Below are 25602 nucleotides of genomic sequence, written 5' to 3' on the forward strand. Positions count from 1 at the left end.
GAATGATTTAAATAAGAGGAGAAAAAACCCCAACGGTCAAATTGACCGTTGGAAGACTGTAACACTGCTACAATGTGGTAACGGTCGAAATGTACCGGGCCGATTTTGCCCCGTATCAAATACGAATAAAATAATTATTTTATAGAAATCAAAACCGAATTTTGGTTCAAAAACATGCTTTATAGATCCAAAATAAGATTTTAGAATATTTTCATAAAACTTATTAAATCCACTATAATATGCATAAAATCCTATAATAATTAATAAATATATTAACGCGGAAGCATACATGATGAATCTATTAGAATATTTTCTGAATTAATCGGTGATTTGGTCTTCCAAAGTATCCTTAAGAACTTTAGATTTCTTCTTGATGTTGATGGGTAAAGAGAAACTTCATTATATACTGCAATTGGGGACCATAACCTTATTTATAATCGAATATATAATTATGATTATATTCATAATTGATGAATCTATAATTATGTCAACTTATCTCGTCAATAAATTAGAAATATGACTGATGATATCCACACAATTAATTTTTATAACAATTATATTCTTTAGCCAAATAACTTTACTTTAATTAGATCACTTTAATTTTGACTAATCAAAATAATAGCTTAACACATTTAATTATACATGTGTGACTCTTAAAATTCTAATATAACGCTCGACGAGTTCATCAAAGTGTCCGCTCGAGCTTCAACGGTCCGCAGCCATCATTTACATCTCCGCTAGCGGGTGTAACGCTCGACGAGTTGACCGACGACCTACACCTTTGCTCGCTCCTATAAAGGGAGCTTCGAGGAACCATGTAGAATGGGTTGAAAAAGACGTGAGAAGATTCCTCCAACCCAAATTCGGCCAAAGCCCTGCCTCATTTTCGTCTCTGACATCCGTTGCCGATCTTCGTCGTCAATCGGCCGTTGTGCTCGTAGCAGCAACCGTAGAGAAGGGGAAGTTTAGTAGTTGACTACGGTCAACTCCGGTAACAGTACTCAACATTGGTCAACAGCGGTAATTCTAAAATTTTATTATTTTCTTTCATTTTTGTATTTAGATTTTTTTGGATTTTTTAAGGAGATGATCAAGAACCATGTTAAATTGTTTGTATTCGTTTTGTGTTTTTTTGTTATCCAATTTTTTTTAGACTCAATCAATATATCATGACAACGATTACTATTAATTCTTTCCTATAAATGGTCTTAGAGTCAAATAGCTAATTCAAATCATGTTAACTCATTTATCTTTATTTTGTGTTTTTATCGTCTAATTTTTTCATAGACTCAATCAATATATTATTTCATGTTACCAAGTTTTTCATGTTTTCAAGTTTCAACGACGAGCATAAGGTATGAGATCGAAAAATTAGGTTAAAGAATCAATTATTTTTCGTGGACAATTAAGATGAAGATTATCTTAACAAAGGAGAAACTTCGCAATATCATTATTGGGAAATAGAAAATAACAAGCATCGATAAACAAAAAATAGAAGCCAATCATAATATCATTGTAACCTTGTTCATATGTATATCCGATTGTCATAGAACATATGACAATAGAGTCTGAATCAAACTGACAATCTCGTATTAGGACAAAATCCTCACAATGAAGATAGCTCTCAAGCAGATGTTATACCTATTATAAATGACAGAATGAATCTCAATGAACAAACACATTGAGGTCTTTCGAACTATATTATTATGGATTTAGAAAACATGGTTATATCACGAAGAAGATAAGACCCTATTATTTTAATATTCTCTTCCTATTTTACATAAAATTTTTTGTGAAATAATTTTATATGGGAAGAACATCATTTCTCTATACTATGTGTTTTCAGCCTTATTGTTGAAAGAAGTTAAAGACTCATAACCTTCAATAAATGTCAAGCTTTGAACTCTAAGGGGAGAAGTGAGTCCAGGAAAGGAGGGTTAAAACCTCATAAATAAATAAAGAAGTTGAGATGGAGGTACTTATGAGCTCTACATGTCATACATACTATGTCACAAGATGAGTGACATCATATCAGGTTAGTTCTTCACTTATGAACTCATATAAGATGTAAGAGATTTGCTTATGGGGAACAACTCATTGTGCAAGGTTGTCGGAACATGATCAATTAAATTCAAGATGTACGACGAGATTGTAAGAACTCTAGCAAATGTATGACATATTCCTAAGTTAAAAGAAAAAAATTTAACTTAATTGTCTGCTTTAGATGTTTTAGGCTATGACTATTCTAGTCAAAATGGGGCTCTTGGAGTGATGAAGGTTGAAAAGGAAAACTAATTCTATATCTAAAGCTAAACAATAGTAGGATATATGATAAAGACTACACAAAGATGTGGCACTATATTTTTGAAAAGCAAGTTAAGAGTTTTTTTTTTCATTAATCAATATCACATGAAGGAAATTCTCGATTACATCATTTAGATTTATATAGTATCTCATCGGTAGCGTCTTAAGGAGGAGCTTGTTATATGACTATCTTTATTGATGACTTTTCAAGAAAGATAAGCTTGTAGTTTGTTGAATACAAGAGTGATATTTTTTTTAAAAAAATAAATATGAAAAAAATATGATGGAGAAATGAATTGGGAGGCATGTTCGAACACTCCATACCAATAATGAAATCATTCTAGGTTGAGGTAGCATCGATTGCATGCTATTTCATAAACATAAATTGAGTTCAAAATACTAGAAAAAAATAGAGTAGAACCCCTACCTCTCATTTACATTTAAGAATCTTTAGTTGTAAACTATACATGATATTATGGAAGGACAAGGAAAAGTTGCAAAAGATGCATAATTGACTATACAAGAAGATTTGATTCTAAAATCATCCTTTACATCTCTAAAATATGAAGAAGAGGAGCCATAATTGAACGATAAAGAGCACCCTTACTGCATTGCCCTTGACTAGCCATATCCCAGACCACATCAAAACTCAAAAAACTCAAAATATGCAAATATCATCATCTACACACTTACTACTGTTGAAGAGTTGCAGAGTGTAGGAGAGTCAACTTTATATAACGAGACTCTTAGTAGTCCACACTAAAAAAAATAAGTATTAGGTAATGACAAAAGAGTTCCATTCACCGTTGAAGAATCATACTTGCGACTTTATGAAGCTTCTTATTGGGTGTAAGTGGATCATTATGATCAAGGAAGTGGTGACTACAAAGTTCACTTGGAAGCTAAGGGATATAGCTAGATAGCATGTATCGATTATAAAAAATATATATTTTCATTATTAAACATACTTCTATTCGGGTAGCCTTGCTAATAATATTCGATCTGAAGTTAGAACAACCAGATATGAAGACACCATTTCTTCATGAAAAGTTAAAAAAAAAGATTTATATGAAACAACCAAAAGAGTTCGAGGAAAAAAGAAAAGAGAATTATGTCTATTTATAGGAGAAGTTCCTGACCTCAAACAGTCTCCAAGATAATTAGTATAAATAATTTGACAAATTTATGTTCAATTCTAAATTCAGTAGATTCCTTTATGATATTGGTATATATATGAAAAAAAATAATTTTACAGTATATTTACTATTATATGTTAATGATATGCTTGTTGTAGTAAAAGACAAGTCTAAAATAAACAAACTTAAAGATACTTATGGGAAAGTTTGAAAAAAAAAACCCCTAAAATGAGAAAGAAATACAAGAAATGAAAAAGATTCCTTATACAAGTGTCAATATTAATCCCGACGAAAAAGGTGGAGAGTTATGTTGATTTTAATATAAAGCTAGATAATCACTCAAAAGTAATGCAAGGTACCTTCACCACCTAAGCGTATCAAATTGCATATAGTAAGCTATGAGGTCACTTGGAAGCAATCGCGGTCTTATGGATGCCCAAATGTGGTATCAATTAGATAAGGGTTTTCTTATTATTTTAGATTAAGGAGAGTAAAAAAGTTAGTCAACAACTTAGAATATATAGATAGTTTGAGAGAACCAATTAGAATTGATAGACACTATGATTAAAAAAAATGTTATTTGCTTACAATAGAATAAGTTGGTAGGGAAAAAAATATAGAGAGATTAATAGTACTAGATTTAAAATTTGGTATATTCTAAATAGTGTAAGAAATATTATTGATAATAATCTTAAAAAAAATATTGTATATATAAAAAGATTTGGAGATAGAATTATAATTTTAAAATTTATAAAAAGATAAATATGTTTTGAATGTAATTAGTCCTTATGCCCCTTAAGTCAGATTTAATGATCATATCAAAAGAGAAATTTTAGAAAAGCTTAGATGATATCAATCGATAAATACCTATAACCAAAAACCTTATAAGATGATGGTAATGATATCAGTCAATAAATACCTATAACCAAAAACCTTTTAAGATGTTGGTATGATTTCAGATTTTATAATTTTGTATAATGTTATAATTTATCAATACTCACTTTAAAAAAAGAGATGTCACAATTGTAGTCAAATAAATATTTTTCACTAGAAAGATAAATAAAATTATTTGTAATAATTGTAAAATAATATTTGACAAAAGTTTGAGAAACTAACATAGGTTGATGGCATTAGATGTTTATCATAAAAATAAATAAAAAATAATATAAAAAATTACTAGGACATAGTAATATTTGACAAAATTACTAGATGTTTATATTTTATTATAATATAAAATATAATAAAATTTTAAAGATGATAATGTGAACACTTTTAAAAATAAAATAGAAAGAGAAACTAACTTAGAACTTAGATGATAATAATATCAATATTATTTGAACTATGATTATTAATAAAAGAGTTGAGGTCCATTTTAGTCTTTATTGTTTTAGCTATGGATTACTTAAGTCCTTATGATTTATTTATATCTAAAATAGCTTCTAATTTTAAAAAACGTAGCATATAAGTCCTTCCGGTCAAGTCTGAGTTAATAGACATTATAGTATGCTTACGTAGTTTTGGTCATAGACCACTCATAATAAACTATTAATATAATAATATATATAATTTATTTTTAAAAAAAGTTCAATTTAGCTCTTGTGGTTTTGGTCATGGACCACTTAAGCCCTTATGGTTTTGCTTATGTCTAAAATAACACTATATTTTAAAAAAAAATATAGTATATAAGCTCCTCTTGTGAAGCCTGAGTTAACAAACATTAGACTCTAACATTCTTACTTACACTAAATCATTAATATAATAATATATATAATTTAAAATTAAAAAAATAAGACCACCATCAATGGTGGGAGGAGGCGTCATCATGGAAGCGATCACCAACAATAGTACCGAGCTGCTGTTGCTTAGTAGAGCGTCGTACATACGTAGTCTCTCCCACGCTGACAACAAGCTCAGGAGTTTCCGGTCCAACCTCAAGTAGATGTGCGTCAACCAATTCGACGTTAAGTATGCAATAGTCTCCTAGTCCCTCTTCCTCCTCTTGAGTATTTTTATAACATGGTGGTTTAGCTCTCCCTCACCTCTGCCTTCGGTCTCATTTACCTCTATCTCTTTGCCTTCATTCGTCGCTACGACCTCCGTTACTTCGTCTTCCTTAACAAGATTGATATTTTTTTAATTTAAATTATATATCATTATATTAATAATTTATTGTAAATCAAAATACCATGTAAGTAGACTTTGACATCTCTCAACTTAGACTCGAAGGGAGGGGCCTATATTAGATATAAACAAAACCATAACGTTTGCTAACTTAGCTACGTTTTTTTAAATACAAGGATTATATTAGATAAACAAAACAATAAGAGTTTAAATGGGCCATTGGTTAAAATAGATTCTTTTTTTTTTAACTTAAATTATATGTGTCATTATATTAATAGTTTATTATAAGTCAACATGCTACGTAAGTAGACTCTAACATATATTAACTCAGACTTGACGGAGGGGCTTATATGTGTTAGGATCAAGAGCACTAAGAGGGGGGGTGAATTAGTGCAGTGGATAACTTTCGATGATTTAAAACGACGTTCGTACGATAAAAACACTTTTATGAAAAACCATTTCGGAAAGTTCTTCAACTTAAGATTAAGCGAAGTACAGTTGAAGAAAAGCAATGGAGGTAGTTTGCAGTTAAGATAGAGAGCAGAATATAAATGCAAACTGAGATTTAGAGTGGTTCGGTCAATCTTAACCTACATCCACTTTTGACTTCCTCCTCCGATGAGGTCACCAACGTCCAGTAGAGGCCTTCCTTCAATAGACGAAGGCCAACCACCCTTTTACAGCTTTACTCCTTTTGAGGGGTTTAGGAGACAATCCTTACAGATTTTTACTCATCTCTTGAATGATCAAAACTTAGATGAAAAGAGGAAGGAGAACTTTTGACCTTTTACAACACTTTTGAGCTCTCAAATTCTCAGAATTAGATTAAAATTTTGGTGTCCTTTCATATAGGAAAGGGTGGGGTTTATATAGGCCCTAATTGGTTTGAATTTGGAGCTCAAAAATATCATCTCCCGGATTTCCAAGGTCCTGGTGGTACTACCACCTGGCATTGCTCGGAGATCGAGCTCAGGCTGTACCACCGCTTGATAGGGGCGGTACCACCGCTCAGCTTCGCTCGAAGACTGAGCTCAGGCGGTACCACCGCCCAGCATTCCTGGGAGACTGAGCTCCTAGGCAGTGCCATCGCCGGTTAGGAATTCTGGGACCGAATGGGATGATCCATTCGCCCCAATTTGGGTCTCTTAAGGGCCCAATTGCCCCAGATTAAGTTGATCACCTCCCATTTCTAACTTAATCTATATGCTAACTACGATATTTAAGACATTAATACTGCACCTTGCTCTAGTGCGTCAATCGCTTCTTCTGGCGAGCTTCCGACGAACTTCCGGCGAACATCCGATGAACCCTCGGCGATGCTCCGGCGGACTTCCGGCAAACTCCTGGACTTGCGACGATCCACTTAGTGAGTTCCGACGAGCTTCTTTGGCAAGCGTCTGGACTTCTTGGATTTGTTTTCGCAGAACCTCCGACAACCGTCCAGACTTTCGTCGAACTATCGAACCCCCAACGTGATCATGGTCTTGGCTCCGGCGTAACTCCTGTTGCATGTCTTACTTCCATCGTAGTTACTCCTGCACACTTATCTCAACATATGGATTAGATAACAAATGACAATTGACTTTATCGTCAAAATCCGAGATTCAATAATATGCTATGTTTTTAAAAATATCAGGATTATTTTAGATACGAGTAAACCATAAAAATTTAAGAGTTAAAATGTACCTTAACTTTTAACAAGATTACGAGCTTAACAAAAAAAGATTCTTAGTAAAACTGAGGTGTAAGAGTTGGTAGTGATCGAACGAAGTTCAAAAAGTAATTTTTAACATGTTTTAAAGATTAATAAAATTTTAAAATAAAAATAAAAGATATAAAAATTAAAAAAAAGCTAAAAAAATGATTTGTATGGTAAGATATAAAACTTATGATATTTTTTATAATAAATTAGATATATGGTGATATATATATATATATATATATATATATATATATATAATTGCTAAGACTATGAAAAGAAAATATAAGGATTTGCATAATATTAGATACATGAAAGACTAAGTAATACTTGTTATTGATAATGAGATTAAAAAAGATAAAAAAATTATTTTTATAAATTATTTAATGAATATTTCATATAGAACTCATATTTAATGATAAATAGTAGTGGTAGATTTAATAATCATAAAATTATTCATAAAATTAGAGGAAAAAATATAATAAAAAAGATGAAAATAACTAAAAGTGTGAGATATGCTAATATCCCTGTTGAGATATGAAAAAATTTAGGGGATAAGATAGTAAATTGGTTAACCAACTTATTTAATAAGATTATGAAATTCAAAAGGATGTATGGTGAATAAATTCTTTTAATACTAATTTATAAATATAAAAAATATAAAATTATTTAAATTTTAAAAAATTAAAATCATGAGTTAATAATAATTTTTAAATATTACTGTAAATAGGATAAATAGGATAAGATTAAAACAAATATATAAATTCAAAAAGGTTTCTAAAAAGCACTTGGGGAAAGAGAGAGAAGCCCGGTTCGGATTCGGGTCCGAGTCGCCCGATCCGTCTCGTGATAAGACGAGGCACTGCACGGATATAGATGACGGATCCGGCTCGCTTTCTCCGGTCTCTTTCATTGGCGATAAGGAGAGAGGGGCACAGCGATGCACGCGGTGGCAGCGCCGCGGCCGGCGCTCGTTGCCCTTCCGCCTCGACCGGCGGCGGTGATTCGTTCCCTCGAGCAGATGCGGTGGAGGTCACTGTCCATGCTCCTCCTACCCACGAGGAGAGCGAAGAGGGGTATGGCAGTGCGCATGGCACCCGAAGAGGAGAAGATGACCCGCCGCTCTCCGCTCGATTTCCCCATCGTATGTTGAGATATCTCGGACTTCCAATTCTTTCTTGTGTTATCTTCGTCTTTTCATTACTTTTCCCCTCAAATTTTATGCTGTTGTTGCCTTGTGTTGTGTTGTGTGTTCATGTCGGTTTATGGATGCTATGCGTCATAAGAAAGGTTTGGCTTTTTCACAGTATAACGATTGTGGTAGGCTAGATACTTAGTGATAGATGCTCTCTGTACCTCGACACTTTCTGCAAATATAGCTTCGTGGTGAAGATCCTGAGTCTCTTTTGTTGGAATTATTTAGCTTGTAGTTTCCTTCTGGTCCCAGATTTGTTGTCTGAAGGTAGTTTGTTATTCATGTTACATTAAATCAATCGAAGATTCATTTTCCAAAGAGAAATACTACAGTGTCTAAGTATTCCCTTTCGCAAGACCATTAAGCATACTGATACCCGAGGTGCCTTAATGTAGTGATTCTTAATGTTATGTAACAATATGTGATTCTTTTTATCTTTTAATTATTGAAGATACATATGTCTTTATCTGTGACTCTGAATACCCTGGTGAGGCTTTCATGACAGTGTTGTTAATATCATGGACTAATTTTAGGTTTTCATTACCTCTCAGCTTTTATCAAGATTGAAATTCTAATTTTATAGTTCTAGAGACCAAAAGTACTGGAATCCCCTGCTACGCAAAAACTAGTGACCGCGTTATTATTTCAATTACATTCTAGGCAACTATGCGTATGCTAGCTACATTGTTGGTATTATATTCAAGGTTTCAGAGCTGTTCAAATTTGAAATCTAGAAGTCTGGTGAGTAGGTGATTGTGGTATCATGAGCTATTCTTGATGAACTATTGGGGAACTGGTTAGAGTTCTTTAATACATTAATGCAAAATTGATGTTAGCAATCAGTGATTTTTTTTTTTTTTATATATATTGGAACATAGAGAGGTCTGCGAGCTTGATGCATCTGATCATTGTGAAATTTGAACCCAGTAAAGATCATTCCATTATTTCCATACTTGTCCGTGGAATATGGATGCTTTAATGATGTGCAGATTTCAGATTTGGCACCTCTAGCACCTGTGATTTTCTTCAGATCTGAACTCTGAAGCAGCTTGAAGCTTGCTAAAGACCATCATACGTACATTCCCTTGGTTTCTATGATTTGGAATCTCATAGGTCTTGCTTTGTGAGAGACTGAGAGTTATTAGTTACAAGTTTATAACTGAAAGGATATTTTTCTTCAAATCCTTTACTGATAGTAAGTCCTTTAAGCTTTATTAGTGGATCATTTGGGTAGCTGCATAATCTAGTTTTAGAATGGAACTTAGGGGAGTTCAATGGGACCATATGATAGGGGTAGTGAATGAAGCTGTCCATGGTGGCCCATGTCTTTCTTGAACATTTGCTTGTTTATTAACTTATTTATTAGAAATAACTTAGTCTTTTCTCATAAACTTGTTTTAGAATAACCAAATCTATGGGGTTCCCATGATGTTCTAAATCAGACCAAATTTGCTATAATTTTTTAAATAGCTGGAATCGGCTTAAGATTGTAAGGAATTGACCCAAATCCACTGATATTGACTGGGATCACCAGGGGTGTTAGTGTTGATAGATTGACTTAGATAAATAAGATGGGCTACTTTATCCCAAGCCAGATCTGGTTGCCCAATCTATGATTTAAAATTTCAGATCAATAGATATTGATTGAGCTTGAACCAGTACAGTGATGGTATTGTACCATACCATGTGTCAGTATGATCTGCTACTAAATGATACTTGCTGTGTTGACCGATATTAGTTTCTGATACTCAACTTTTACTGAACATGTTTTTATGTTTTATTGGCCTCAATAGCAAAGGTATACTATGTGTTGCCTGGTATACTGGTACCACATTGATCTTGTATGTTTGTAAATCTAGGTCCAAGATCCAAATCCTTGATCACCACAATGGTTAGTAGATTGACCAGTTCTAAAAAGATATGAAGCTGTCTATCTGAATATTTAGTGTGATTAAATTTGCTTGAGAGGTTATTTCACTAGGTTTGGTGATCTAGATCAGACTATCAGTGTTGTATCTAGACGACCTTTTTTTTTCCTATTATATTTGTTCGAGCATTTCTTTCTATGTTCTTTTAACTTTTTTTTTCCTATTATATTTCTTTCTATGTTTCTTTTCTCACCATGTGCTGTTTTTATATTCAAAGTTCAAACCATCTGCCATTGATAACTGTTGTAGGAGTGGGAAAGACCGAAGCCTGGACGAAGGCCTGATATATTTCCGAAATTTAGCCCGATGAAAACACCGCTGCCCACTCCATTGCCGACAGACCCTCCTGAAGAAGACGAGGAAGAGAATGAAGAAGAAGAAAAAGAAGAGGATCCCGACAAGGAAGAGCCCGAGGAACCAGAGGTAAGTACTTAGATGTAAAAGAACCATTCACGTGAAGGAGTTACTTAGTGTTATATTAGATTCCGATATTTTGCAACATAAGTAGCCTTTAACTTGTTTCCTCTTCTGAGAGTATGTTATATCGCTAGATCTTTTCTCAAAATAAAATGTCATATTAGCGGATTGCATTTTGTCATAGCTTTACTATATCTTTGAGACCTTTGATATACTTTATTGATCCAAGATCCACTGCACATGAACACAAGTCAATGCACTTGGGGACAAAGGAATCAATTTAGGCATCTATTCAACCTGTTTAATTCGGCTTTGGACACCTTTTAATCAGATTTGAGATGGTATCCAAATTGGCTTCAGATTCAAATAACTAGATAATTAGTAGAGTTCTAGTTTGAGTATGATGCTCTCTATATAGCAATTCTACTGTTAAATAACAATGGTAGCAGACCAATTTTTCATTTTGGATATTTGCATCCCATCCATCCGTTTAGATTAATTTTGAGTCTCCTATAATCGGATTTGAGAAAGATTGGGATAATTGGATTTAAATATTTAAATAATTAGTTGGTCTTTGGTATGGTATGATCAATATTTTCGATCAATCGGACTTTGACATGCGAAGCTCATATAATCTGAACATTATAAATTTACCACTCATATCTTCTATTTAAATTTACCAAACTAATATCGAATGGCTCGAACTCTGTAAAGACTTTTTTTTAACCATCTGCAACAAACAAACACTAAGAAATTTTACTGGATGCATCATATGATTTTTTTTTTTTGTTGATTTCGAGAGAAGCTCTCCTTTGATCTAGTCGTGACTCTCATATCGTGTTTCTGATCATTCCTTTAGAAATTTTTTAAGATCGGATAGACGATCAAAATTGACGAATCATATTTAAATGAACTAAATGAGAAACTTGATTCTAAGACATTCCTCAATAATCCCATATGTAAATTGGCTCACACAAAATGAGGACTTTGTGAACCACTCATGTTCTTGCTCCTAAAGTGACAATTGTAGTTTGTGATGTCAACATACATCTACTTCAGCCAACCTTCCTACCAAACCTTTTCTATGGCCTTGAAGTTGTTTAGTACACCAAACCAATAACTAAGCTTCCTCATGCACTGAATCTGTCCAACTGATATTTCTGTAAGGGAATATTTGTTAACATCATGACATTGCAGAAGATTACTCTTTTTTGACATCAGCAATAGATTTGGCAAGCATCCATCCATCTTTGTTTGACCAAGAAGAAATATACCACCAAATTAGGACTTCCTTATCATATCATGGTCATAATCTTTTAAGTATCTAACTTCCATATCTTAGTTGTTATATATATTCCCCCAAAGTTAGTTATTTTTGTATATATTGGCATCATCCTTCCAATTACTAATTTTGCAGGATAATAAGTGGATTCTCCTCAGGATGGGGAGAATGCATGTAATGGTACTGTCAACAACATATTGGAAACAGATATATTTTTTAGGACTAGAATATGTACAAAAGAGGGTGAAACAGAGTGAGGTTTATTGGGGATCTCCACTCAACTAATACACAAACTAACTTAAAAGAGTTCAGTGGTATCTTAAAAGAATTATTGCCAAGGATTACTTGTTAAGAGAGATTGACTGCTCTGACCCTATTCTTGGTTGAGATTCCACTTCTTTTTATCAATTAATTTACATCTATAGAGATATTGATATGGTCAATATTTTTGATAATTCTAGCATTTTGGAGCTTAGTCAGCTAAGGAGTGATGGCGCATTAGCTAGGCTTGCCACATCAGCATAAATACGGATAATATTTTAAATTTAAGAAATATTTTCCTAATCACTCATTTCAGAGGAGCTTCGTTGGATATACCTGCGACGCTAGTCATACTTGTATCATTATAAATTTACCATGATGAATCAATTTAGATTGTTCGTCGTTGAAATTTATCTCAAAAGCACAACTCTTACGAGTGAAAAATTTCAAAATTGACTCTAAAACTTAGAGTCATACTTTTGAGATGAATTTGAAGATGAAAAATCTAAATTGATATGCAACATAGGTGCTAAAATTTATGGAAATGTAGATCACTAAAGAGATTGTTTCCACTATCCAAATTCCAATCACCAATTTTTATGCAACTATAAAAAAAGTAATATCCTTGGGATTTTGGCAACAAAGATGGTAAGTATCTCTCCATGGTTTCTACGAGCATGGGAGCAAATAAAACAAATCCACCAAAAGTTTGTGTTGGCTTTCAAGACAGAGAGGCAAAAATATGAGCAGGAAGATGAACCTAAATCTAAAGGAACAAGTACGAAAATTAATACCTTCGGAGGTATAGAATATTGAAGCATATATCAATCCAATTCATTACCTTTGTTTCCGAAAACACGGGTTAGATCGGAGACTAGTCACTGATCCTTTGATAACGTTGTAGAATCCGATCTAATATTTTTATTTGCCAAACACATACAAACCAACGATTAAATATATAAACATTGTCATATCTTAGTTTCCTTTTATTCTTTTGGAGATTTTATCCTTACATAATTACTATTATCACTCAAATTTAGGCTGATTAAGTAGTTAGCTACATTTATATTTTAAAAAGTTACGGTCACATCTATATAGTTACAAAAGTGAAATATCTAAGTCTGTTTATTTTAACATCATCGATTTTACTAACGAAAATATGAAAATAAAAGATAAAAAAATAATTTTAATATTTTATTTGGCGATGACGAATGACGTCGGTGTCACTAGGGGTTGTGGGTGGCTGTTGTGGAGTAGAAGAGCGACAGTGAGACGTGATAGATGCAGACATAGTGACTGAGCGATCATTTTCTTTGCTCGGCAACTATATCGACGCTAACGTAGATGTAGAGCAACGTCACTCTACATCTGCATGATGACCCTTTTGCTACTCGATAACTATATTGATGTCGTTCTGCATTTGTGTCGGTGCTGATGCAGATGCTGAGTGGCTCTCACCTCTCGCCATTGCTCTTCTCATCCGTAATAGTCACCCGCGGCCCTTAGTGACACCGTCATTCGTCACCATCAATTCAAATGTTAAAATTATATTTTTATCTTTTATTTTTATATTTTTATTTATAAAACTGATGATATTAAAATAAATAGACAAATATCAATGTAACTTTTTAAAGTGTAAAGATAGCCCATCAAATTATTAGTTAGTAAATCATCTGACACTGCGAGAGAATAGTTAGGCACACAAGTTAAGTCACGACTTCTGACATGGCACAGCTGAGGTGCAGGAGGGGAGAGGTCGGCTCGGTGCGTCGCAACGAAAGTGCTGATCTAAGTCGGTGGCTTTTAGCAAATCGACTCGGAGTTCATAAAAAATGAATTATTTTATCGTGCAAACAAACATAATGTTTCTAATAGAACTTAATTTATCTCGCTAGCTCAGCTGATCTATCATATCATCGTTGCATCAAGACAAAAGATATCGTATCAAAATAGTAAATATCACATCAATTTTCTTCGATCATTTGAAGTGTAGGGTCTCTATATTTAACATGTTTTTTCTTCGTCTCATCTTTTTTTACTTCTTTTCGTTGTCTTCTAATTTAATTTACATTACTGTCATTTCTCAATATCTAATTAAATATTTTCTACTTTGGTACGTTCCATATGCGCTCCTAAACTCTATGACATAGAATGAATATAGACCCGACTCGAGTCATCCACCTCAAATGGACAATCATAATCTGATCTTATCAATATCCTCTATTTGCATAATTTCTGTTAATATATATCCATTCGTTAATTTAAATAAATTATTCAAATTACCTAAATATCAATTAGTATTCAAAATAATATCTACTCAATAATATATATATATATATAATTTGAATTTTTATATTTTAGAAAAATATATATATATATATATACTTTTTTCTATATATATATATATATATATATATATATATATATATATATATATATATATATATATATATATATATATATGGAAATAAAAGCAATATCTACGTCGCGGCTATCATCACTATGTCGTCCTTATATTTTAACTCCGGAAAATAAGTAGTGGGTTCAAAGCATTGGAAGGAGGGGCAGTCAAGAGAGAGAGAGAGAGAGAGAGAGAGAGAGAGACAGAGAGAAAGAGAAAGAGAAAGAAAAGCCATCTAATTCTCCCCCAAATCCCTCTTCCGCTCTTGCGTTCGGATCCCCACCGCCTTCCCCCTCTTCGCCAATCCAATTCGGACTTCTCTCGGCTTTCCTGACTCGTTCAGGAACAGCTTGCCCCTCTCCTTTTTCTTTCTCCGCTTGCTCCAAGACGGCGCGAAAACCGGCGATCGCGGAGTTCATTTCGTGCCTTATTGGCGGCAGGTGGAGTCGGAGATAAGAGGGGAGCCGCAAAGGAGGCTTCTTTCCGGCCGATCCTTGAGGTTTCTTGATTTGTTGGCGCGTCAAAGGTGAGGCCTTTAGGATCCGATCGTTCGGAATCCTTCCAAAAAATTCTGTTTTTGGGAGATTTTGTCGTTGATCTTTTGGGGAAGGCTGATTCTGAGTTTTGATGAGTCGGTGATCGTTCTTGGATTTTGTTGTGGGTTCCTTCTTGTTGGAGGTTTAAGAATCTGGGGCCGCAGATTGTTTGTTGTTTCTCCTTTTCTGAGGTGATTAGATCATATCTAATGTTGGGGAACCTCGTTTTCACCCAAATACTTTCTTTTCTTTAAATTACTTTGTTTTCTGGAGGATGAAACGATGACCGTAGAAGACCAGCATATGTTTTAGATAATATTCGATCTTTTTGTTCCTCTTTGAACCTTATCTTTTTAACACTTTTCGATGAGACTACAAGACTCTCTCTCTCTCTCTCTCTCTCTCTCTCTCTCTCTCTCACACACACACACACACACACACACACACACACACACCTACTGTTTCTTTCTTGCGATTGGGTTTTCATCGTCTCCTTTCATTTAGCAAAGAGCTGCTGCAATAAAATTTTCTAGTTGAATCGCTTGCGTGACCTTATCCTCTGGGGTTTCCGATCGTAGCTTTTCAGTCTCATCGGTATAATGCACAGTAGCTCGGGTAAGATATTGCGTGAGAGTTCATGCTATATGAAATGAAACACTCACTGGAGAGCAGTTGCAATGCTAATCCAAAGATTAACAAGAAGCTTGATCTTCAACTATGATAGTGTCTGGTTCATGTAGATAAATGTAGAATTTTCGGGTGGTAAGCCAATAATATATATGGGCAATATATTCGAGGGAAGTGATTGAAGAGGCAGCAGGTGAATTGCATGTGACAGTGGTAAATCTTAAGCAAGCTGTAAATGGGATCTCAAGAGAATTATGATTACTCAATGGACATTTATGTAAAATTTTAGATGCAATTGGCAGGTGTTATGGAATTAATTATGGTTGACTATGTCTCTATAATCAAAATCATTCTCGGCTTGCTGTGCTTAGTTGAGCATTTTATACTCCTTCCCTTACTGCTAAGGGCGAGCATTATTTTTATTAATTCGTTTTAAATAATTCAGAAGAATCTTATTTAGATCAGCATGAAATGCATAGATTATATGCTTTTATATTAAAAGTTATATGAAGAGTTTAATTTTTGAATCATACTAATCCATGTCATTATTAGCCATATTCTGTTTCTGAGAAGGCATATCTCAGAAAGTTGTGCTTATTGTCAAATGTCATCTGTTCCAAGAGTTCTAAAATTGATAATTATGGTAAGTAACCTATATACCTAGCTTGGTCAGCGGTCATAACTTGCAACTTTCAGTGGAAATGGCTGTAAAAATTTACTTTATTAAACTTTGTATAGTTGTTCTTTTTGTGCTTTAATTTGTACATGCAATGATCAAGCTGGCAATGCAGTGAAGCATGGAACAAACTAGGGGAATTTGCATAGTATGAACTTGACTTCTCAAAGATTACAAAACTACTGCATTGATTGATTGATGCACTGCTAAAGTGAATTTACTACTACATGAACTATTATCAACTTTTCTTGTCATTTTCTGCAACAACAGATATCAGTATACAGTATTATAAATAATCATTAATCTATTAAATAAAAATTATGTTGTTTAATCTAACTACTTAGCTTTTATACCGTTCACGAGAATCATGTCTAATTCAAGTTTCTTAGTCATCGAAGCTCCAGCTTTTCAATATGGATTCAGCCTCAAATGAACTCTAGGAAGGCTCCATGACATATTTGACAAAATTTAGTACCTTAAACTCTTGTTTATCTAGAACATCTTGTTTCTGCAATCATCGCACAGACTAATATATGGACTTCACTAGCATTTCAATAATGATTCACTATCATTGTTGTCTTTCTGCCACTCCTTTGAAGTTGATGTTCTGTCAATGCGGCCTAATGCCCTGTATGCAGGATAACCATTTTGGATTAAAAAATTTAACATTTTGTGGCATATCAGTCTAAGATTTCAAATCTCGTTGTCTTGTTGTATGTGTGACTCCTAAGGAAGGTCATAGTTAGTTCTAAGTTAAATGATTCCACTTTTTCATCCTTTTGAATGTTGATGAAGTATGGGGTTGGGTGATATTTGAACATATAGAGAACTGGCTTTGAAATTCAGTATTACCTAGAGTCAAGAACAGTGATTGTGTCAGTGGAACAATAGAAGCTTGATACGAGTATATATACTTTCGAGAATGGTCCTAGAAGTACAACAGATATCTAATGAAACTGCTTCCTTTTTTTTTTTTTGGAGGATGGGCCATATTTTGAGATTTTTTTTACTTAGGACTTTGTTCTTTGAAGATTTTTTTTAACTTCATTTAAGTTGTTTGGCTAAACTCAGATTACTTTAAGATGTGGGTTACACATGACCAGAGTCTTGTGATTTGTCCTCCATGATAGACATGAAATTTACTGAGTGCCTATTTACAGATATTTGTTGTGAAATCATTATTTTGTTATTGACAAAACAGTCCTATTTTCAAAGATATTAAGTCTAAGATAGAATACCCAAAGTCTGACTCTTGGAACATTTGTTAACTAATTTTCGAATTTGTTGACTGTTAAAAAGCATGATTTCTAACTTAATACCACAAATTATATTAACGGTGTTGTTGTTGATCATATTTATTGATTATGTTAGATGTCTTCGTTGAAGAAGAAATAGGAAAGAAGCATGGATTCAGTGCATAACCTTGAATTTGTACTTACAGCACAGTATATATCATCAGAAAAATTGTCGTAAGGAGATAATAATCCCATTTATTTAAGTCTTTGTTAAGATGTAAACAATACTGTTTCTTGTCAGGTTTCAGTATATATGGGAAATCACTTATCCCTTAATGAAATTGAAAAATGTTTACTGAATTTCAGCATGATTCCACTTCAAACTCTTTGCATGTTTTTGCTTCATTCATAATTTTCCTCTGATAGACTGTAAGTTATACATCTTCCGAGTTATTAATCTTTCTTGCACCTATCAGAGATTAACTTTTGATTATTTAGTTTACTGATAAGTTTAAAGATTGCTCTATTAAAACAGTTGCTTTCTGCTTATGTCCACTTGTGCAGCTTACACTGTTCAGGCAGTGGCTGAGTTGTAGTGAGGTAAGCAAGTGGAGAATATACAATCCCAGACGCAGGGTGAAGGAACAATTTTGAATTTGATCGAGGATCTAGTTCAAGCAACTCGCTCATGGATCAAGATTTGTTGTGGAATAACTTCCTCCATAGTTCTGTAGAGAACCAGGACTTGCCTAATGATTCATTATCTCCTAATATTACTAATATCTCCTGTGGCGATGTAGCTGGTCAAGAAAGTGCTAGCTTTAATATCTGGGATCCAGTTGGCCCTAGCTCTAGCGCGCCTCCGTTACAGCAAGGCAATCATGATGAACTAAAACTAGAAAGCAGTTGGACATCTTCTCCTATAGGTAATAGAGCAGGTGGACCAAGGATAACAGGCAGTAGATCTGAAGCAGTGAACACTCTTTCTTTTGAAAATGAGAATACTGATCTTAGCAGAAATCATGTCAACAATGGAGAAGCATTATCACAATTTCTTAACTTGCAAGGCCTCCGACATAACGTAGGCTACAATCCAGAGCATGTTAGTATGAGCCGTCAGGTTCTTGAGTCAGCGCATCATCCAGGAGTGTATAATCCAGGTCTAGTGCAACATCAGCATGTTTCCTTCACTGCGAGTTCTTCCGGGGCCATTGATTTTTTTTCCAACAATAATGGAGGCAAACGAGAAGTTGCACAATGTTCTTCACACAAGAGAAAGAACATTGAAGGGATGCATGGGGAGTGTTCAGCAAGTGGAAGTTCTAATAACTTCAATGAAGGTGAGACAAATTATTTTCTATTGTTTTTCCCTCTTTGTTTCCTATTATTTCTGGAAAATAATATATCTGGTTATCTATGTGCTTATTAGGTGTAAATCATGCAGAAGAAGAAATAAATGCAAGAATCAGCACAATCACAAGAGTTCCAGCTTCTGATCCTCATCCTTTTGGTAGTGTAGCGGGAAATGATGAGAGCTTTCAGAGGAACACTCGAATGCGAATCAACCATGCAGATCCAGCTAATACTTCTACACCTAATCTATGGCCCCAAGAGAATATTATTACTCGTCATAATCTTTGGTCTGCCCATCAATTATCATCCCCAGATGTCCCATTAAATCCATCATCAGAGTTAAGGTTGGTGGGTGGCAATCTAGGGTCACGCAGGCAACATTATGTACATACAACTCCTGGCTTGTTTCCAGATCTGTACCCTATCCCACAGAGTGAAGCTTCAACAGCAGAAGTAGGGAGTTCTTCAGGCTCTCCAGCAATTGCAGTTGATGGAGCAGCTGGAGTACAAAACTCATCGAGTGTTTCAAATAATATCTCAGAGCAAATTTATGTTCTCCCAGCTAACACCAGGCGTTCAGTCCGAGATCAGACGAATTGGGGCTTGACCAATGGAAGCACAGTTTTTTCTGGAAATGCATTGCCTACTTCACAGGTTGGTACCAATTTGGGCATTCATCAATCACAAGGAGCAAACTGGTTACCTCACCAACATCGTCGCCGCCGCGTATCAGAAGCTCCACGTAGGTCCGTTTCATCACATACTGAAACTAGAGGTCGGAGCATAAGCCTTCTACCACATCACGATCATTCATCCATAGTACAAGATGTTGGACATCATCAGTCTGGAGCTGTTTCCCGAGGCCATCAGCAAACATACATAAGATCAAATATGTTGCATAGACAAAATGATGGTGCTTTAGGTATTCCTTTGTCCATGCGAACTCTTGTTGCTGCAAGAGAAGCAAGAAGCAGGATATCAGAGGTATGTGTTGAAGCTTCCCATCTTTTAAATATTTTTGAGGTTTTTGTTTAACATTTTTTTTATTGTTTCATAATTAATGCATCTGTTAGCAACATTTTGTACTATTTGATGTTTGACACTTAGTAATTAACCTCTTGTTTGACATATTGATTGTACTTGTAACTGTATCTTTACTCATTAAAATATATGCAAGTCACATCTGGACTATGATGACCTACAATAGAATGATCTAAAAGTTCGAACCAATTCGACATAGTGTAATGAGAGCTTCTTGCTGGAAAAATTATTGAACTATTATATTGTTAATTTGTTATTAACTATCCAGTTTTGAAGATCAGGAATTACTTTTACAATCAAAGGCCACCATTGTTCACTTCCGAATCAGTTCCGGTTTCACAACTTATAATTACATGTATTGTTGAATATTATGTATCAGCATTCTTTATATGTGAATGTGACATATGTATGTATGTATACAGACACACACACACACACACACACACACATATATATATATATATATATATATATATATATATATATATGTATATATATATATGTATATATATTCTAATAGTCTGATTTTTTAGAGCTTGTATACACTTGGCAAAATATTAACAATTTCATATCTCTTCACTTTGTTTCAGTTCATCCCAATTTGTTCTTATTCCACTTTGGAATCATGAGTTTAAATATTGCATTATCTCTTGCTCCTTTCCTTTACTGTAAAATTTGGAACTCTCTTATTATTTGAACATGTTATTCTGATTTTTGAAATATAGTTTTTCATGATATTTTTAAAAATAATGTGCCATATGTGACCAATATGATTTAGCAGATATTGTTTTGTAGGCACGTTAATCCATGTTTTGAGTTGTCCTTGATCTTCATCTCACTTTGATATACAGAGCTAAATTCAAGCAGTTATGGTGGTTCACGTTGATGTGATGATAATGTTGATCATTCTGGTCTTTCTATGGATTCATTGGAATTATGGTTAGAAAACTAGTTTGATTGTCAAGTGGTTTTTACATAATTGACCCGAATGACTGGTTGATGTTTGACAGGCCATTGATGTGGTGAAAAGAAGAGATGTTGTATGAATGTAGTAATGTAGCATGCCTTTGTGATAGTAAGTTAGAGAATGATGCTGATACTTGTAAGTCATAATACTGATGCCATTGTTCTGAATAGTTTCTTTGCTAGCCACCATTACAGGCTCCTTGGTGGTTATAAGTCATCGGCACTATACAATGTGCATGGAGATGGTGGATGATGGAACAAGTGATGCAGGTGCATCAGATGACCTAATTTAGGGGCTATGAATCGATTTAAGGTTGGCATATATTAGAAAACCCTTTTAAAGCTGGCCCCACTTTTATAATTCCAGATAAATGTATATTTATCCCTTTTTTTGTGGCAGTGAATCTGATCCTCAGATGTGTCTGAATCCGATTCTCCTGTTTGTCTCTAGTCGAACACTGGTCATGGCACTCACTGTGCAGGCAGTCACACCATCACAATGTGCCTAGCATTCTTTATATAACAGCGATGCTTATGTAATCTACAACCATTGGCAATATAGTTGACCATACTGTACCCTACAACCAGATTATTAAAGTTGTATCCTTCATCCTTTGCCACGAGTTCAGCTAGGAACTGGATCCTTACCTCATATATTCTAGTGATAGTAAACGAAAAAAAAAATGTAACCTTCCTGAACATATACCATAATTAAAATGTCTATGATCTCCGTGTCATGAATCTGAATTACATAGTTTTATGGTGGAGTGGTGGCAGTAGCAGTGGGCAGCACGAGCAGCCAATGGCACAAGGGAGGTGAGCACGATAGGAGAAATCATGAGATAGGGTTTTTTATTATCGGGTTAGAAGGAAATAGTAAAAGAGAAACGGGTGCTTAGTTCGGTTCACAAGGCTTATCCAGCAGTATCCATATGTAGTCTTTGGAAAACTACCAATTGCAAGAGGACCATAAAGGATTTATTTTATGTATATGTAAAAGGTTTACTTTATTTGGTCCTGGTCCTTGTAGGAAGATACTAGGGCTTTCTATATCCTGCATGAGATTGATCACTTCACAGATATTTTATTGATGTGAAATGGTTTATTTATACCCAGTATATAATTATGTAGATGATTTTGAATGAGAACTCATTCAGTTTATTATTTTTTAGTTTCCTTAACATTGATTGGAATGATTCTCTCTGTAACAGATTCGTAATGTTTTTGATCTCATCCGTCGGGGGGATAGTTTACTGCTTGAGGTTAGCTTTCATTCCTTAGCCTGGACCTTAAGTTTCTCTTCCTTCCCTCCGCTTTTAGCAGTATGATGATAATTGTTTTGTGTGTGATTGACATAGAGAATAGATATCATTAAATGGTGAAGGTTCTTTTCTGCTTCCTTCTTATAGCTTTGCTCTTGTCTAACGTGAGTGGCTTGTAGGTGGGCTGGTGAAAGACAAACTGAAGCCTTTGATACAGTAGTAGTTTACTTATAGCCTCTCGGGATACTTGATTATTTCCATATTCTCATACTATTTAATATAGTTGTTCTGAAATTCACCAGCCCTAGACTTTTAACTTTAATGCTGGGAGAAAAAGGCGCAAAATATATTCTTAAAATTTGCAAATACTTCCTATCTAAACAGCTTTTGACTTCTAGTCATTATGGTTTTTCATTTGATTATGCGGGTTGTTTTATTTAATCAAACATCTGGTCCATGTCTATCATAACTAAATATCCATCCATTATTCACGAAAGGTGAGTTAGGGAAAAATTTGTGAACTTTCAGCAATGTTAGGTGAGTAAGAGTTGCTCATTTATGTAGATTGTTCATGTGTGAAGTAAGCAGATATTTCCTTCCATTTTCGGTTGAGAAGAGATTGGCTGAGGGTTTACTTCTGACTATCTGAGTTAGCTTCACTCTATGTTTTTCTACTCTCGTTATGAAACAAACATATTGCTATATAAATCACTTATCTTTTCTTATCATTGGTCTGAGAATTCATTTTTAGCAAGGTCCTCTCTCAAGTGTCACCTCTTTCTACTTTGGTCTGGGAGTCTGTCTTGAATCTTAAACTTATGTTGCATTCGACCAACCAGATTCCTGATTCATTTGGGCTTAAAATTTATTGTGGAACTTCTAACACTGGATTCTCATCTTTTGTGAAATCCTCCCAGTCTTTGTGTTTGAAAATCAAGACATCCTTTAAGAAGAGAGGAGTTTCCTGTGAATCTCAATAGGGAAACTGGTTGTAGGATGACCTACATTTGTATTTGTGTAATCCTACATCAAGCAACCATGCTGCAATCCTATAATTTTCCCTACAGATGTAAATAGGCTAAGATAATCGGAAGCCAGTGTTTCATATGATGCCAGCAATGATCTATAATATTAACATCATTGTAGACTGGTTCTATTATGAAGTGACTTGACTTATGCTGGTGATATTTGAACAGGACGTACTATTATTTGAGCAGTCAGTATTCCCTCGTGGTGCCAATTTGCATGACAGGCATAGAGATATGCGGATGGATGTGGATAACATGTCCTATGAGGTAATAAACTTTCCTTCGGCCTTCTTTCGAGTAGGATCCTTTAAGATTACGACAAAACTGTATTGTACTTGCAGGAACTATTGGCATTGGGAGAAAGAATAGGTACTGTTAACACTGGACTCACTGAGGAAAAGATTCTTAGCAGCCTACGGCAATGGAAGTATGTATCTATTGCTGCAGAACCATCAGAAGAGGAGGTTGAACCATGCTGCATATGTCGGGTGAGCCATTTTCGGGTCCTTAGGGTTGCTTTTTTTTGTAGTGGCTGAACCAGGGATCTGTTAGCTGAGGAATTTTTTTTGGTTTCCACCGGTGGCAGGAAGATTACCTCGAAGGGGAGGAGCTGGGCCGGCTGGATTGCGGCCATGATTTCCACACAGCCTGCATCAAACAATGGCTACTGATAAAGAATTTGTGTCCCATCTGTAAAACAACTGCTCTGAGTACCTGAAAGAGGAGCGGGACTCAGTCCATCCATCTCCAACTACGAGGAAGGAGTGAGCATGAAAAGTAAGATGGGTCTTTCTCCATACTAAATTACTACAATGATGGATAACATTTTTCCTCATTCTTTCATGAAATCTTTTCAAAGTTGATTATTCTTAAGCTTTGTGAACCATCTCAGTACTGGATCGTATCGATATATTATTTTTTTAATGATATTCAATGGTACTGGTCGGTATATCGTCTGTTATCGCATTGACTTATCTAAATAATTGTTGAAATAGGAGCATGTCCCCTCTATCCAGGTGAAGGAGTGCTTTGCTCAAATGAATCCAAGGATTTGGATGAGATGAATGTATCTTGTTTAAAATTCTTAGGGAAGGCTATCCTGTGCAATGCATTTCATGTTCTTTTACAATGGTGTGTCTCTAATATCACACATTGCAAAATGTTATTACATATACTAATTTTAAAACTACTCTTGATAGGGAGGGAGGTATGTACATCTTATCGTATCGCATAAAGATGTGAAATAATCATTATTAATAATACAAGAAATATAAATATTTTATGAAAAATTATAAATATTAAGATATGATTTTTTTTACACAACTCAATGATGATTCTATGATTTTATTATTATTGCGATGAAGTGTTTGACACCTTAAAATTATACTAAATTTAATAAAGATTATAAGAGTGTCAAAAAAAATAGATAGACTTAGCCGGAATACAACTGAATCAATTATACAATATGTAATGTAACCCAAAAAATAATAATTTGATGATAAAAGGTATAATATATGTCTGTCATTGATCCAAGAAATGTTTCAGAATACTATAAATACCAACATACGGTGTTTGACCCAACTCATGCCATCGTCCCTATTGAGATATCGAATCGCGAATTAGGTTTGGACATGTGAGGGTGCTCCTCCAACCAAACAGACGGACTATAACATTCCGAAGAAGAAGCAAAACTCGTGGTACCATTCGTGGGGGTGGGTTGGTCGTCCCTTTTGAGGTATTAAATTAAGTAGGCTAATTACACAATATTATTCAGTATAGTTATATTTTTTAATATTTTGTTCCAATTAAAAAATTAACATTAGAATCCCTATAATTATGAAAATAAAACATCGAATTCTATATCCCATAATATCGATTTTACTTATAAAAGTATAAAAACGATGGGTAAAAAGATAATTTCATCATCATAATTATGTTTTCGGTGGTGATAGATGACAACATCGCTAGAAGCCGCGGGTGGTTATTGCGGATGAGGAGGGAGAGTGATGGTGATATTTAAGGCAAAAGGAGAGGAGGAAGAGGACAACGCATATGTCAATGTTCTACATCTGGATCGACATCACTCAATAATTGTGTCGGCTTCTCGGGCTTCGCGCTCGGCAACTCGGGTGAT

The 25602-nt window shown here is 34.5% G+C and overlaps 1 protein-coding gene and 1 long non-coding RNA gene across 4 annotated transcripts; both read left to right on the forward strand.

The window, feature by feature from the left end:
- The first annotated feature begins 8138 nt into the window (after positions 1-8138).
- On the forward strand, positions 8139-10976 carry LOC135609922 (uncharacterized). Its single transcript, XR_010485968.1, has 2 exons — positions 8139-8404; positions 10633-10976. It is a non-coding gene; the product is annotated as an uncharacterized LOC135609922 (long non-coding RNA).
- Positions 10977-14895: 3919 nt separating this feature from the next.
- Positions 14896-24417, forward strand: LOC135609923 (probable E3 ubiquitin-protein ligase HIP1). 3 transcript variants are annotated; one of them, XM_065103731.1, is made up of 7 exons: positions 14896-15270; positions 18383-19158; positions 19248-20155; positions 22390-22440; positions 23637-23735; positions 23810-23956; positions 24055-24417. In XM_065103731.1, the coding sequence occupies exons 2-7, from the start codon at positions 18507-18509 to the stop codon at positions 24184-24186; spliced, it is 1989 nt and encodes a 662-aa protein (XP_064959803.1). In that variant the 5' UTR covers positions 14896-15270; positions 18383-18506; the 3' UTR covers positions 24187-24417. The 3 variants fall into 3 exon arrangements, with proteins under 3 accessions (XP_064959803.1, XP_064959804.1, XP_064959805.1); XM_065103732.1 differs by having other exon boundaries at positions 19263-20155; XM_065103733.1 differs by lacking the exon at positions 22390-22440.
- Positions 24418-25602: the final 1185 nt, after the last annotated feature.

This window comes from Musa acuminata, chromosome BXJ2-4 (genome assembly GCF_036884655.1).
Source record: "Musa acuminata AAA Group cultivar baxijiao chromosome BXJ2-4, Cavendish_Baxijiao_AAA, whole genome shotgun sequence".
NCBI classification, from domain to species: Eukaryota; Viridiplantae; Streptophyta; class Magnoliopsida; order Zingiberales; family Musaceae; genus Musa; species Musa acuminata.

Excerpts from the sequence above, each read along its gene's own strand:
- LOC135609923 (XM_065103731.1), top strand. The coding sequence starts at position 18,507 with ATGGATCAAGATTTGTTGTGGAATAACTTCCTCCATAGTTCTGTAGAG. Across the intron at positions 20,156-22,389 it reads CAAGAAGCAGGATATCAGAG|ATTCGTAATGTTTTTGATCT; the intron begins GTATGTGTTGAA and ends TCTCTGTAACAG. Across the intron at positions 23,736-23,809 it reads TGGATAACATGTCCTATGAG|GAACTATTGGCATTGGGAGA; the intron begins GTAATAAACTTT and ends TTGTACTTGCAG.